General features: G+C 35.5%; 2 protein-coding genes across 9 annotated transcripts in view; one reads left to right on the forward strand and one right to left on the reverse strand.

The window, feature by feature from the left end:
- The window catches only part of LOC131432189 (muscle-specific protein 300 kDa), a 98,409-nt gene extending 86,351 nt beyond the window's left edge, over positions 1 to 12,058 (forward strand). For 6 of the 8 annotated variants that reach the window (XM_058598314.1, XM_058598315.1, XM_058598316.1 and 3 more), the window contains 8 exons: positions 3 to 6,089; positions 6,160 to 6,720; positions 6,815 to 9,735; positions 9,942 to 9,977; positions 10,109 to 10,741; positions 10,805 to 10,940; positions 11,393 to 11,448; positions 11,735 to 12,058. In XM_058598314.1, coding sequence (XP_058454297.1) covers positions 3 to 6,089; positions 6,160 to 6,720; positions 6,815 to 9,735; positions 9,942 to 9,977; positions 10,109 to 10,741; positions 10,805 to 10,940; positions 11,393 to 11,448; positions 11,735 to 11,969 — 10,665 coding nt within the window. In that variant the 3' untranslated portion in view covers positions 11,970 to 12,058. The remainder of the gene's footprint in view (positions 1 to 2; positions 6,090 to 6,159; positions 6,721 to 6,814; positions 9,736 to 9,941; positions 9,978 to 10,108; positions 10,742 to 10,804; positions 10,941 to 11,392; positions 11,449 to 11,734) is intronic. The other 2 variants (XM_058598318.1, XM_058598317.1) reach the window with 2 other exon arrangements.
- A 170-nt stretch (positions 12,059 to 12,228) lies between these two features.
- Positions 12,229 to 13,439, reverse strand: LOC131432190 (sulfotransferase 1B1-like). Its single transcript, XM_058598324.1, has 3 exons — positions 13,223 to 13,439; positions 12,991 to 13,170; positions 12,229 to 12,937 (listed from the first exon to the last, which is right to left on the reverse strand). Exons 1-3 carry the CDS (start codon positions 13,381 to 13,383, stop codon positions 12,292 to 12,294), a joined length of 987 nt encoding a protein of 328 aa, XP_058454307.1. The 5' UTR covers positions 13,384 to 13,439; the 3' UTR covers positions 12,229 to 12,291.
- Positions 13,440 to 13,639: the final 200 nt, after the last annotated feature.

Consider the following 13,639-nt stretch of genomic DNA (forward strand, 5'->3'; position numbering starts at 1 on the left):
AGACTTCTTTAAAATTACGAGAACAACGAAAGGCAGAAGTGCATTCGTATTTTCAACTGTTGGATGAAATCGAAAACTGGTTATGTTCTGAAAGTATACAACTTTCTAGCATAGATGAACAATGGCCAGAGGATAATTTAATACCAGTGTTGAATCAAAACCGAATAAAGTTAGAGCAACTTCGGGAAAAAGAAATTCAGTCGCTTGATATGTATTCAAAAACTGAAGAGTTCATAAAATATGTCGACTTGCAGGATAAAGCAGTCGTATTACGAGAAAATCTAAACGTTTTAAACAGAACAATAAGAGAGAAAGCACTCATATTAGAGCACAATATTCAACATATTCAAGAAATGATGGAGCCATCAGAAATTTCAAAAGTAGATAATGAGGTTCAAACCAGTCTTCCGTCTTCTCTTACTGCGATGGAAGCTGCAATTACTACATCCAGTCAACAGAATACTTCATCACAAACCGAAAGTGATCGATTAACGGATAACATTCTTATAATACAATCTGTTGCTGATGGTAGAGAGATAGTTCAAATTTCAAATGTGTCTAATTCATCATTTTTGGGATCTGCAAGTGATGTAATAGTTGAAGCAAAATATACTCAACATGTACCGGGAGAAAGTACGAGGTCCTCGGAAATTCTTCTGAAAAATATACCTTCAGAGTTTGAGACTACGTTTGTTGAACCAGATGAAAGCACGACTGAAATTATCGTTGAAAAAGATGGATCAAAGAAAATAATTCTTAAAAAGATGGTCCTCCCAGTAGAGTCTATAGACTCTTTGACAGCTGTTGATCCATCTTATGAGCCAGAAATGCATTCAGTCAAAATTAAAGATAAGTTGAATGAATCGCATAACGAACCTTTTACTATCAGCGAGGGTGATGATGTTCATACCGTAGTGGGTGATGATGTTCATAACGTAGTGGAGCAAATTTTGAGTGACATTCAACAGAAGGTTGTTGTATTATCGGAGAATGAAACAAATGAAGTTCAGGATCATCGAACAGAAAAATCTCAGGTATTTGAATCTATTGCACAAAAAGTAGATTTGATTGCTTCTGTTGTTGAATCACCAACTAGTACTGTATTTAGTATGCAAAATACATCACAGTCGAACGAAAAACTTATCGAAACATATTGTTCCTATAAACCAGACAGTACAGACAAGACTATAATAGGTGTAAGTGAAATATGGCCGCCTTCAGAGTTTATAACTTCATCCGAAAATACGCCTTTGGTAAAATCTATTGAATTACCACCTGTGCCTGTCGATTCCACCGATATAGCAACGCAAAAAGATTCATCTGAGGCTGATAGAATTTGGCCTTTAAATTTAGATATCGGATCAAATAGTATTAAGATGAAAAGCATACCAAGTGATATTGCTAGGTCAACAGTAGGTAATACAGAACAGACTTGGCTGAAGCCTGAGATTGAAGAACATTCAATTGAGATTGCTATCGATTGTGCGTCATCCGAAAATGTTGCTTTGACTACAAGTGATAATGAAGTGCTATTGAAAAAGAATGAAGAGAATATTAGTGAACAAAAATACAATGAAACTACATTTGATAAAATTGTTTGTGACACCCCTACAAGTATAAACGATGAAACGCCGAGTGATGAAGCATTAACTCAACTACGTGTTGCTGAATTCCAAACGATGCATTTAGATGAAGCTCTTGCTGATAGCGTAGTGATTCCTGGTACAGAAGAAGTTAGCAACGTTCCGACAGAGCATGTTGATACACAAGATACAAATGTTATGACACATTCAGGAGACGACGATAAAACAGTCGAAGAAAATAATGCAACGATCAATAAAGAACGAACACTCGAAGTTCAAGTTTCCTCCATTAAAAAATCTCACGGAGCTCTAAAACTTAGCATGAACATCGATTCTTCCGATGCCAGTAAAGTCAATGTTAGTCTAATAGAAATAGCTTCTAGTGAAGCAAGTCCCGATCAACCGGAAGCTACAGCACTGTCGGAAACACAGTTATGTGCCGAGAAAATCGAAGGACTCAGTGAAGTAGATTTTGACAAAGGATATGAGGCGGACAAAACTACTCCAGAAGGTGAATCAGAAACTTGTGATTCCCAGAAAAAAAAGAAAAGAAGAAAGAAGAAACACAAGGGGGATAAAACCGAATCAGAAGTTATACAGGATGAAGAATTGAAAACAACACAGTTGGACGTTGGTAATGAAAATAAATCGAAATCCTTATCCGGTATATGTTACGAAGAAAAGGACTATGATGAAATACAGCGAAGCGTATTCCGTACCGAAGAAGTATCAACGATCGTCCAGGAAAAAGTAGTAGTTCCAACGGAAATAGTGGAAACTGTTTATGTTGAAGACGTACATCAACAAACAACTCCTGTGCACTTTACTCAATCGGAAGAAGACGTGGATCAAGAAATTGTCCTAATTACATCTGATAAATTGATGGTCTCAATCGACGTGGAAGAGAAATCAATTCAAACATCACATGAGCCGGATGTAGTAAAAGCATCTCAACAAACTTCTCCTATAGAGCAAGAAATTCCCCAACTAGACTCTAAAGAAATTCAAGCTACCATCAACGTGCTAGAAATTGATACACAAACCATGCATTTAGAGTCTACCAGTCAGAGAGAACAAGACGTCCAAACGGAAGTACTTGTAGAAGAAGATAAGCGTACTCCTGTCACATTGAAATCGGATTGTACTGACTCAGCGAATCAAACTGAAAATGCAAGAATAGCTGAAGCACAGATACAAACCACGGAAAGCTTCGAGGAAATTGTTGACCCAATCATTACAAACATTGTAAATGCGGCTATACGCGAAGATATTTTATCCAAACGACAATTCACTCAAACAAGTCCAGTTGAATTCGAGCAACTGGCAATAACACAAGAATCCAACAATAAAGTAATAACCCACCATGAAGATATACAAACCGTTGATCCTGAGGTTATTGATGCGTATACTGAAACTGACATCGAGGTCAAGGTTGGAACTACCTCACCTGTGCAATATACTGTTGTCGAAGCGGAAATCCAAACAACCAGTAAACCGGATGTTTCACAAAAAATAAATGATGGTGAAACTGCCATGAAATTAACACCAGAGGTTCAAAATGTAGTAACTCAAATCCTGCCTACCGAGATTAGCGATAATCAATCACAAACGCAACCAGAACTGAGAAGTGATTTTAGCGACACTGTAACCATCGGCACTCAAGCTGATAATGCTGAATACCGAAAAAATAACGATGTCAAAAAGAACCGAAAGAGAAAGTCGAAAAGTGATCGACTCACGCCCATTGAAGTTGATATAAATACTCAGGTTATTTTGCCCGATACTTGCCTTGAATCCATTGAACAATCAACTTCTAAGACTATAATTCAGGAATCTAATCTTGATTTCAACAGTGAGATCGATCTGAATATTCAGATAGAAATACAAGCATCGACCCAAGATCCTTTCTATTGTAACATGAACGAGATGATTCCTGAAGATAAAATGTGGTCAATTAGTTTGTCGGACTACTTTTCAATAGTGAAATCTCAGAAAAGTTGTTCTAATTATAATTTAATTCCGTGGACTGAAATTTCAAAAATCATTCAGCAAAAACATACGATTCCGAAAATATGGGAACAGCATACTAAAATTGGTGGAGTCGTTAATTTCGATGCAGATTGCGAAGAGGATGTTTTGGAATTTGACAACGAATTTAGTAATTTAATCTCCAATTCAAATAACAATGAACTTCGGCAGAAATATTTATTTGAAATTCTAGAAGTCATTGCTACTCAAATGGAAGAAATAGACGATAACATCCGTACACATCTTGATATGGGTGACTCTGACCGAATAAAGATGCGCAATATGTGCAAAACAAAACTACATAACCTACAAAAACACACTAAACGTATCATTGAATACGTTATCGAGAAAAAAGTGGGAGAATCTCCAGATGCTTTGAATTGCTTTGTTAACACAATACAAAATATTGAGAGTATGCAAAACAGAATTTCTCAACTTGAGGATACTGAACAGAGTAACGCAGAACAGAAAGGCGCTGCCTTTAACATGTTGTATTCCATTCAAGTAGAGTTGAGTGCAGCAGAAGAAAGATTAAATTGTATCACTCTAAGCGAGAATCTATCAATAATGGAAAAAATGATGGCCCTTGAGGAGATTGAAAATGAAAACAATCTTTGCCTGACGAAATTGAATAATATTTCGGATGAGTTAGGCAAAAGAAACTCAATTGATGACGCCTTACTTGTTACCCTCGAAAGTCTTGATCAATCATCACACAGGTTGGAGAATAATATCGTGTTAGAACGAAATAAACTACACCAGTTCAACAGTTTGGCAGAGGAATACGAACAGACATTATTGGAGTTTGAAGAAATTTCTGTAGCAGCAGAGGAGTTTATAGACAATGAAATAGCAACCAGTAGTCTAGAGGATCTTCAAGAAGAAATGCAGCGATATCGAAAATTTTTCGTTAATCTGAACCATTGCAAAATGGTTTTAGAATCGTTGGAATCAAATTTGGATCCTATAACTCGTTCAAAACACGCATATCTGCATTCTACGCTATATCATAAAACTAGCTCAATTATAGAGCGAGCAGTAGACAGAGCTGCTAAATTGGCACAAGCTGCATCAAAATGGACTATATATGAAAAAGATATGCGCGAAGAAATCCAATGGCTACAAGTTGCACAGCAACGTGTTCCAGATTTACAAAACGTATCGTCGAATGATTTCGAACAGTATATTGCACTGTATGAATCACTAAGCCATGACATTCTTCATCATCATAACAAAATGAAGAAACATTGCGAAATCGCAAGCAAAATACAGGAACTGGTTACTGCACCAATTTTGGTAAATGATAGTAACGATGCGCTCATGATCATGGTGCGGTTAAGAGAGGAAGTATCACTGTATCTTAATATGTTGATAAAGTTTAAATCCCACTGGAGTCAGTACAACTTATGTGCAAACAAACTTGCAGATTGGATTCGACTGTGTCAGAGGACATTGAAAGATATAATAATTCCTTCGAATCTTATGGATACCCCAGTAGAAGATATGCGAAAATTCTGGGAGATTAAGGGTCAATATGAAGTGTTAAACAATAAAATCTACGGCAGTACTTGTGATTCGTTTGATCATGCCCTTTCCACCATTGCTATAGGTGACGAACAATTGCAGCGTCAACTTCATAGTCAATTGCTGGAAAATTGGATGAATGTATCACACGATTTATCCAACAAACAGCAACAAATCTTTGAATCAATGAAGACTGATGCAACACCACAAAAAGGTAAAATTGCATTCATAGAGCAAGAACTTCAGGATATCGCCGGTGTTTTCAACAACACAAAAGGTGTGCTCAAATGTCAGGAAGACCTATATTTGTATATTGAAAAATTGCAAATGTTACGCACGCGTGTTCATTTAATCGATTCGGAACTAGGTCAGATCGCATTGACACTCGAATGTAGTGTTGATACGATAAGTGAGCTTTTTGAAATGTCTAGAAATCTTGCATTACAAATCAATGAAGAACACGAAGCCGCGGAAATATTCTACAAACATCTAGAAGACATCGAAATCGGTATGAAAGAGCAAGAAAAACGTCTGCTTCAAATGTCGAAAACATTGGATGAGAGTTCCGCACATATCAATGAAAACCGGCCGGACGTTGAAAAATCACTCGAGCAATGCAAATTGTGTCTATCAAATTTGAGTTATTCTTGGAATGAAATAATGAAACTCAGGCAAATGTTGCATACATTGCCTATGAATTTGAAAATTTCAGTATCACCCTTGCAAACTGAACGTGATTTATCTGTACTCCAGAATATTCATGACGATCTTGAACAAAAATGCCAAAACTACATAGCTCAGTTACGCAACAGATTGGCGTTGTGGAACAAGTTCTATCGTCAAATTGAAATGATTCAGGAACATGTACAAGAAACGGAGTTTATGATGGAGTTGCTAAAAGTACAGGAAAGTGCTGATTATAACCGATTACTGAAAGCTACCGAAAGACTAGATGTACGTATTACCAAGAAGATTAATTTCGCTGAAGACGTTAATGTTTTTTTTTACTTTATATTTTTTTCAGGCACTTTTGAGTGATATTGAGAGTAAGAAAAACGCTATTGATGACTTACAATCAATTGCAAAACCATTGATCGAGACTTCTCAAGCAAATGTATCATTAGAAATTCAAGAAACTGTTCAAAAGATTACAGTAGTTTGGGAAAGTACACGGGAGAGCTTGAGAGACTTATGCCAAAGATACGAGAATGCAGTAAAACTGTGGCAACAATATCACGACGTTACTGAAACTGTTAGAAGTTGGGTTAGCGACAAATTCACAGATTTTGATTCACTGAAACACATTCAAGACCTGCCTCAACTGGAGATATATGAGACTTCGATTATCGACAAGAAACATGATTTAGAAAAATTGAAACATTTAATAAACAATATCAACGTGCATGTGGGATTCAACATAGGGAATTCGTTATTAGCTGAAATCGATGAGTTTCATAAAAAGTTGGAGCACATAGCTGAACATTTAATTTCTCAAAAGAATATTGTCGATAAGAAACATTCGCGAATGGAAGAAAATCGTCTACTGCTCAGTGATACAAATAAACTAGTTGAACATCTACAACAGGTATTAACATAAAATAATTAAGAAATTACTCAAAACTGCCTTTGTTTTATGTCATAAAAATGAAAAATAATATTTTTCTTGTTTTTTTTTTCAGGACATACAGAAACCCAAAATTTACTCTAACTTGAAGGAACAAATCATTTGTCTTAGAACATATATGATAAATTTGAGTTCTACGGAATCGCGTTTGAAGGAAATTGCAAATAACAAGCATGAAAAACAGAATGATTTCCAAAATTTACACACGTTGTCACAAACACTTCTACAAGACACATTCCAGCAATACCAAGACATGTTACAACAACTCATAGTCCAGGGCAACGACGAGATCATTCTGCAGTTCTGGCAAGATTATCTAAGTTACGTTCAGACATTCCTTGAACAAGACATTCCAAGTCTTAGATTGAAGCTACAACAATTCCGTGATCAATGTTCTTTAGTCGGATATTTATTGCGACATTTACGTACAACCTTCATGAGTAAATTGCAGATAAACATTCGATTTACTGATGCTTTAAATGATTTAAGTAAGCGACACATTCATTGCATTGACAGTTGTGATGAAAAGCTGATGGAAGTAAATAATAGACTAATGCACTGGACAAACTTTAAAACACTGAAATCAACACTCAAGGAAACGATCAATGAAGTAGAAAGAGAAAAATACACACTGCAACTTGAGTACATTAACATAAAGGAGTTACCACAATTAATAGTGAGAGTTGGCAAACTTTTAAATCGATTCCCCCAACTAGAATCTCTGTTAATGAATTTACACCAAGAAATGGGAGTGGTGATGCTATTCACTAAAGACGAATATTCAGTCATACATTTGAAAAATGATCATGGGGAAAGTGCAGAGCAGGTAATGAAACTTAAGGAGAATGTAGATACGTGGTACAAATTTCTCACTAGCGTCGACGAATTATACAGCCGCTTTGACTCACAGTGCAACCAGATCCAACACAGCTTAGATGAGTTTAGTGAATGTTTAGATTCCTTCGGAATGAAACGTGGAACAATTTCACAGCATCACTTAAATACGCTGAAAAATGAACAGCTACGTTTGGCAAGTATTAAAACTTTACTAGTTGATCTGAATGTAGTGAAAAATGAATTGAAATCCTGTATCAGCATATTCGATGCTAAACTTGTTCACAAGCGCGTTTGGGGTCTATGGCAGCATTACGAAAAAGTAAACCATTCAATATCGATGTCGTTGAAACAGGTACAAGAGAGGCTACAAAATCAAAAAATATTCGCCAATCAGTATAGTGCTACAATCGAATGGATGACTGAGTTTGGAAGGCGAATAAATGACACTAACAAGTATGAAGTTTGTGAAGGTGATGCTGCTTTCATCAAATCAGTAGAGGAAATGCTACTACAAGAGCTTGCTTTGAAGGAATGTGAGGTGGATTGGTTGAACGTTATTGGAAAAGATTTGACCAACAATGCACGCGAAGACCATGAACTGTCTGAAATTTTGTCTCAACTGGATCATTTAAACAATGTTTGGCAAAATTTAGTAAGACGTTGTCAAAATCGCACACAAAAAATAATCGAGGTAAACTCGACAACTACATCATTACAGCAAAGAATAGATGAAATAAAACTATGGATGACATCAGTTGAGCAGGAGCTCAAAAAACCATTTTTCTTTGAAGGAACCGATAAATCCCATTTGGATACATTATTAGATGGTTACGACAGTTTGCAACGTTCGATTGAAAGCAATAGTGGACATGTGGGAGAAGTACTTAATCTGTGTGAAATGTTATTCGCAGACGTTGAATCTTGGAATGTCCATATTGATCGAAGACATATACATCACGACATAAACAACTTGGAACTAAGATGGAAAAATATCTGCCTGGTGTCCAGTAAAAGAAAACAGGACATGTTGTCAATTTGGAATATGTTACTTGAAATACAAAAAATAACCAATTCTCACCAGAAGTGGACCGAGAGCAATAATGAATTTTTAAATTCACTGGAAGTTCAAATGAAAAATAATAAGGGCTCGAGTTTTTATGAATCGCATGAAAAACTAACTGCAACCATAACAGATATAAAGACACAAGAACCAATCCTGCAGATTTTGAAAAGATTGCTCATAGCGCTGAACAAACATGAATGTTCAGAACGGGTTAACATGAGAAACATCACTAGTGAAGCTAGACAAATGCTGGCCGTTTGGGAATCACTTCTTTGGAGATCAAAAAAACTATTGAACCAACTAGACGATACATATAGTAAAATCTCATTGTTCAACAGTGAATATGAGAATATAATAATGGCACTAACAAAAATTGATGCTCATTTGACAAATCTGAAACATCTACCAGAACTTACAACGGATACACCAGAATCAAAATTAAAACAACTTCGTGATTCACATAATGAATTACGGTTTATTATCAATTTATTTGATAAACAAGATGAATTGGGGAATTTTCTGTTAGAGCATCTTCCTGCTACTGATGAACTATCAACTGAAGTGCAACGAAAAATGCAGGAATACCATCAATTGGCTAATAATATTAAACAAATCCTAGACACAATATTGGAAAGCACCATCGAAATATCTGATGAACAGAAATGTGAACAAATTCAAAAACAATATGTTGATCCACAGGAAAAGGATTGTTCAGTACAGGTGAACACACTTCCAACGTTATCAATTCAATGTCGTACTATTACTGCCAAAGAAGCCTATCAGTATCAACTGGAAACTGCTTTGAATGAGGCAAGGATGAATCTTGATTGTTTGAAGCTAGCGATAACTGATGTGCAGGAAAATAATTTCATAGCATCAACTCAAAAAGTTTCTAAAGCATCTGCAGCGTGTGAATCATCTATAGAATTAATAAAACATCTCAATTTCATGTTGATCTCTGAGTCTCAAGGCAAGGATCACAAAGTAACAAGTCAACTTGTACAAAACGAGTGTGATAGATATGCGCAATATCAGTCGGAGTGGAAAGAAAAGCAAGAAGAAATGGAAAAATTAAGGTATGCACAAATGACACATTGACAAATTGTTTGGAATTTGCTTTATTCTTAGTTTGATCGTTGAATGGATTACTGAATATTAATGTTTTAACTGATATCGGTCTTAAATTAACTCATTGGTTGATTTTTAACATTACCAATTACATGCGGGTTTCTAAAACTAATGCTTTTTTTTTGTTTTTTGACTGCTTTCCACTTTACTATAGGTCTTTTCCAATTGCTTACCATTTCATATGTGTACAGTAAGTGTTGCATTTTCTTCTCTACATATTTTAGAATTCTAGAGCTTCGGCTATGGACCCGAAATAAAATGATTTGAGCATTATGTTAGTCAGTATTCGAATATTGCATCATGTGTTTCCTATACTTTCAGTAACGATGACTATCTTACCTGTCCCTTGTGTACCAACCGGAACTGGCAGCAAATCGATAATGACTTATGGCGCTTAGAACAATGGTTATTAATGGCAGAAGCGACTCAGAAAAATCAACATACAAACCCGCCAGCAGACATAGATACACTCGAAGACGCGATTCAGGATCATCGGGAACTTCTGTTGGATCTAGACAGCCACAAGAGTATAATAAAATCGCTCAACATCGTAGGAGAACACTTAGCCACCCACACGTTGGATACGGAAAAGGCACTAAAGTTGAGAGAAAGGCTTCAAAAGGATAACCAACGATGGGAAACGGTATGCAGTTATGCATCTCATTGGCAGTCTCAGCTTCACCATTCACTTATGGAAAATCGAGAGTTTCATCGAACAATCACGGAACTTTGCAATTGGTTGGAGCAAACTGAAAATAGAATCAAAAATTCTGAGCCAATAGATCTAACATCGGATACTAAACTTATTGAAAGAAAATACAAAATGTTCCGGGAGCTAAGAAGTGATTTGATACGCTGTGAGCCCCGAGTAGTAAGCTTGCAAGAAACAACTTCACAGTTGTCTAAATACTTAGAAGTGAGCAAATCACAAAAATTCGAAGAAATTTATGCAAAGTATACAATATATAAACTGATAAACATTATGTCCATTCTAATTGATATTATAACTTTTCACAGATTGACTGATTTGAGGTTAAGGTTTCATTCAATCCGAAGATTAGTTGAAATATATACGATTAAAATAGGAGCAGCTCTGGGATACGATCCGAACACAGATTCACACAGCGTAGTAACCACAGACAGCCATCAAGAGGTAGGCTTTAATCTGCGAATTTATATTTATATCGAACATATATACTGTGCACACATGCTTTGAAATTTGTGCATTCTCAACATTATTTTTCTTATTAGTCGAGGCACTTCATGATTTACTTGATTACTCGTCCTATTATTGTCGATAATTGCCGAAACCGGCATTTTCACGATAAAAAATATGGTATAGTCAAATTTAAAAGCCAACTGATCATCCTATCTTTCAAAAAAATGCATTGAACTTTTATAGCAGATTTCAAAGGAAAGGATGGATAGATGGTCTAAAATGCGTATGGGTGAAGCTGTTCTATATTATCATAGTACGTAGTAGTACATAGCCTCCGGTTATAGATCATGGTCTATAACAAAATTATTTGTTCAAAAGTGTTTTCAAATATAGTTTGATAGCATTTTCTAATATCTGTTCATTGTTTTCCTTACATTTTCACGTAGATACAAGGCCATAGCGGATCGCTCACAAACTTAGCAGCACACGAGTCGAATGCAAAGTAATTATCTAGTTTTATTTTATTACAATAATTTAGACTTAGCGCACTGTACAGTTATGTTTAAGCCCAATCGATTTTTTTAAAATGTTTAAATGTTTTATATGTTTAGTCCCACCAATCATTATATAAAAAATTTTTAATTCGAAAATAGTTTTATTTAGAGTATGAAAAGTATCTACATAGAAAAATCGGTATTTTCGTAAAATTTCGCATGACATTTTAGACTCAAATTACTTCAGGCTCATTTTTATCACATGTTAAAATATAATTTCATCTGTATTTTTAGCACTCAGGACGAGGAAGACGAGGGTCACATCAATACAACAGTACTAACAAAAAGTTACCGGTTTTTGGGCCGTGTTCTACGTGCATCATTACCAATTCAGGCCATGCTGTTGCTGGTGTTGGGCGTAGTCACGCTCATGCCCCACGGTGAGGATTATTCATGTTCTTTGACGAATAATTTTGCAAGAAGCCTTGAACCAATGCTCCGATATCCCAATGGTCCTCCGCCTATTTGAGGAGCATAAGTCAACATAGCTAGTCTTAAAAGTTCTTTCTGAAAAATAGAAGTGCAATAAAAATAACCAACCGCGATATTTATACTTCACTTGTTAGTATTAGTTGTTTTAATTCCCTATTCTATGTTCTTTGTTGAATTTTCGTTTGTTCCTTATTACTATTGAATAAACTTAACAGCAACACTAGTTGGAAGTATTTTTATGTTCAAATAATAATTCGTATTACCTGATAGTTTTGGTCAAATCAATACTGCATAAATTATCCGTATTATAAATTATGTATTCAAATAAAATTTGATAATATCAAGAGATAAAAGTGTTTTCATATGAATAAATTCAATAAATTTTCCTGTTGTACATTATTACGCGTCCAACGGTCCAGATCTTCCACCATCTCTTTGGATAGTTCTTCGTTCCAGCTATCAATTTGTCCTCTACGAATAAATCTTTCGTCGCAGTGTTTACTCTGCCATCCATGATCATCTTTATTCTCATAGTTGCACGCCAAGTTTTGTTTCATTGAATCGAAAGAAAGATGTTCGCATAAAAGATCCAATGCAGCATCGTCGTAGGAGCGATTAAAGAAACGACAAACCGTTTCCACACAACCTCTCAGGTCTGATTTCATGTCTTCATATTTCAAATACAATATGTTTTTGCAATTGGTCAATTTATGATAACCTGTAACATGATTATGTATGGGTGAATAAAACTGCAAATCTTTCATAAACGATCGTATGAACTCTTCTTTAGTTCCTTTATAGAAAATATTTTTTGAATGATGAAAGTAAGAAACAGCAACAGACTTTACATTGCGATGAATGTGTACTGTTTTAGGAAGAACTTCCCAGTATTGTTTCGGTAACATTGAGACTGGTAAATGTGTTTTAATGAAACGAGGTGATGGCGTATTACGAGCTCTTTCGAATGAATTCAGTTCATCTAACGTGTCATGAATTAGGCTAACTCTGCAAAGAGAATAACGCTCGCAAAATTACTAGTTGAACTGTATACTTTATACTCTAAAAACGGAAACCGGGTTCTGAGTGGTTCAGATTTAGCTGCTTTAAAGTCCAAATCATGACAAATGAGCCACACCATCTCCTGGCACCATGTAGTTCCACTTTTGGGAAATGACGATACCCACACATCGTCTTTCCTTACTTCAAAGTTGAATAAATTATCTTCATATGACTGGAATCTAAGAGTGTGTTAAAAAATAATTATTTATAAGAAATAGGTAGTAATTTTACCTCTTCGTATAGCAATAGGCGGGAGGGATCCAGTTTTCAATCGGAACATTTTCATATGATTTCGGTTTAACCAAGATATAGTCCTCTTCTGCTCTTTCCACTTTAGTTGCAAGATGAATTGGATCGGTTATGTTTTTATATTCAAAAAGTGCTGAAGTCATTACTGTGAATCTTATTTTAGACTGAATAATTAGAACGACAGAAATTCTCGCTGAACTATAACTACTGTCTTATCTGTATAAGAAATAAGTTCATTTACTTTTGTGATAAGATAACCCTCACAGTTTTAGAGCAATGGAAGCGGAAAATCTGCATGAATAGAATAGACAGTGGCTGGTAAAGTAATAAAGTGTTGGTAAATAATGGAGCAGTCTAAACGGATCGGAAGTCTAAATTTATGGGGTCAGAGGTGAAATA

The sequence above is a fragment of the Malaya genurostris genome, chromosome 2, assembly GCF_030247185.1.
Source record: "Malaya genurostris strain Urasoe2022 chromosome 2, Malgen_1.1, whole genome shotgun sequence".
In the NCBI taxonomy this organism is placed as follows: domain Eukaryota; kingdom Metazoa; phylum Arthropoda; class Insecta; order Diptera; family Culicidae; genus Malaya; species Malaya genurostris.

Coding starts and splice junctions, on each gene's coding strand:
- LOC131432190 (XM_058598324.1), bottom strand. CDS start 13,383: ATGACTTCAGCACTTTTTGAATATAAAAACATAACCGATCCAATTCAT. Junction 13,171..13,222: donor GCCTATTGCTATACGAAGAG/GTAAAATTACTA, acceptor ACACACTCTTAG/ATTCCAGTCATATGAAGATA. Junction 12,938..12,990: donor ACCCGGTTTCCGTTTTTAGA/GTATAAAGTATA, acceptor TTCTCTTTGCAG/AGTTAGCCTAATTCATGACA.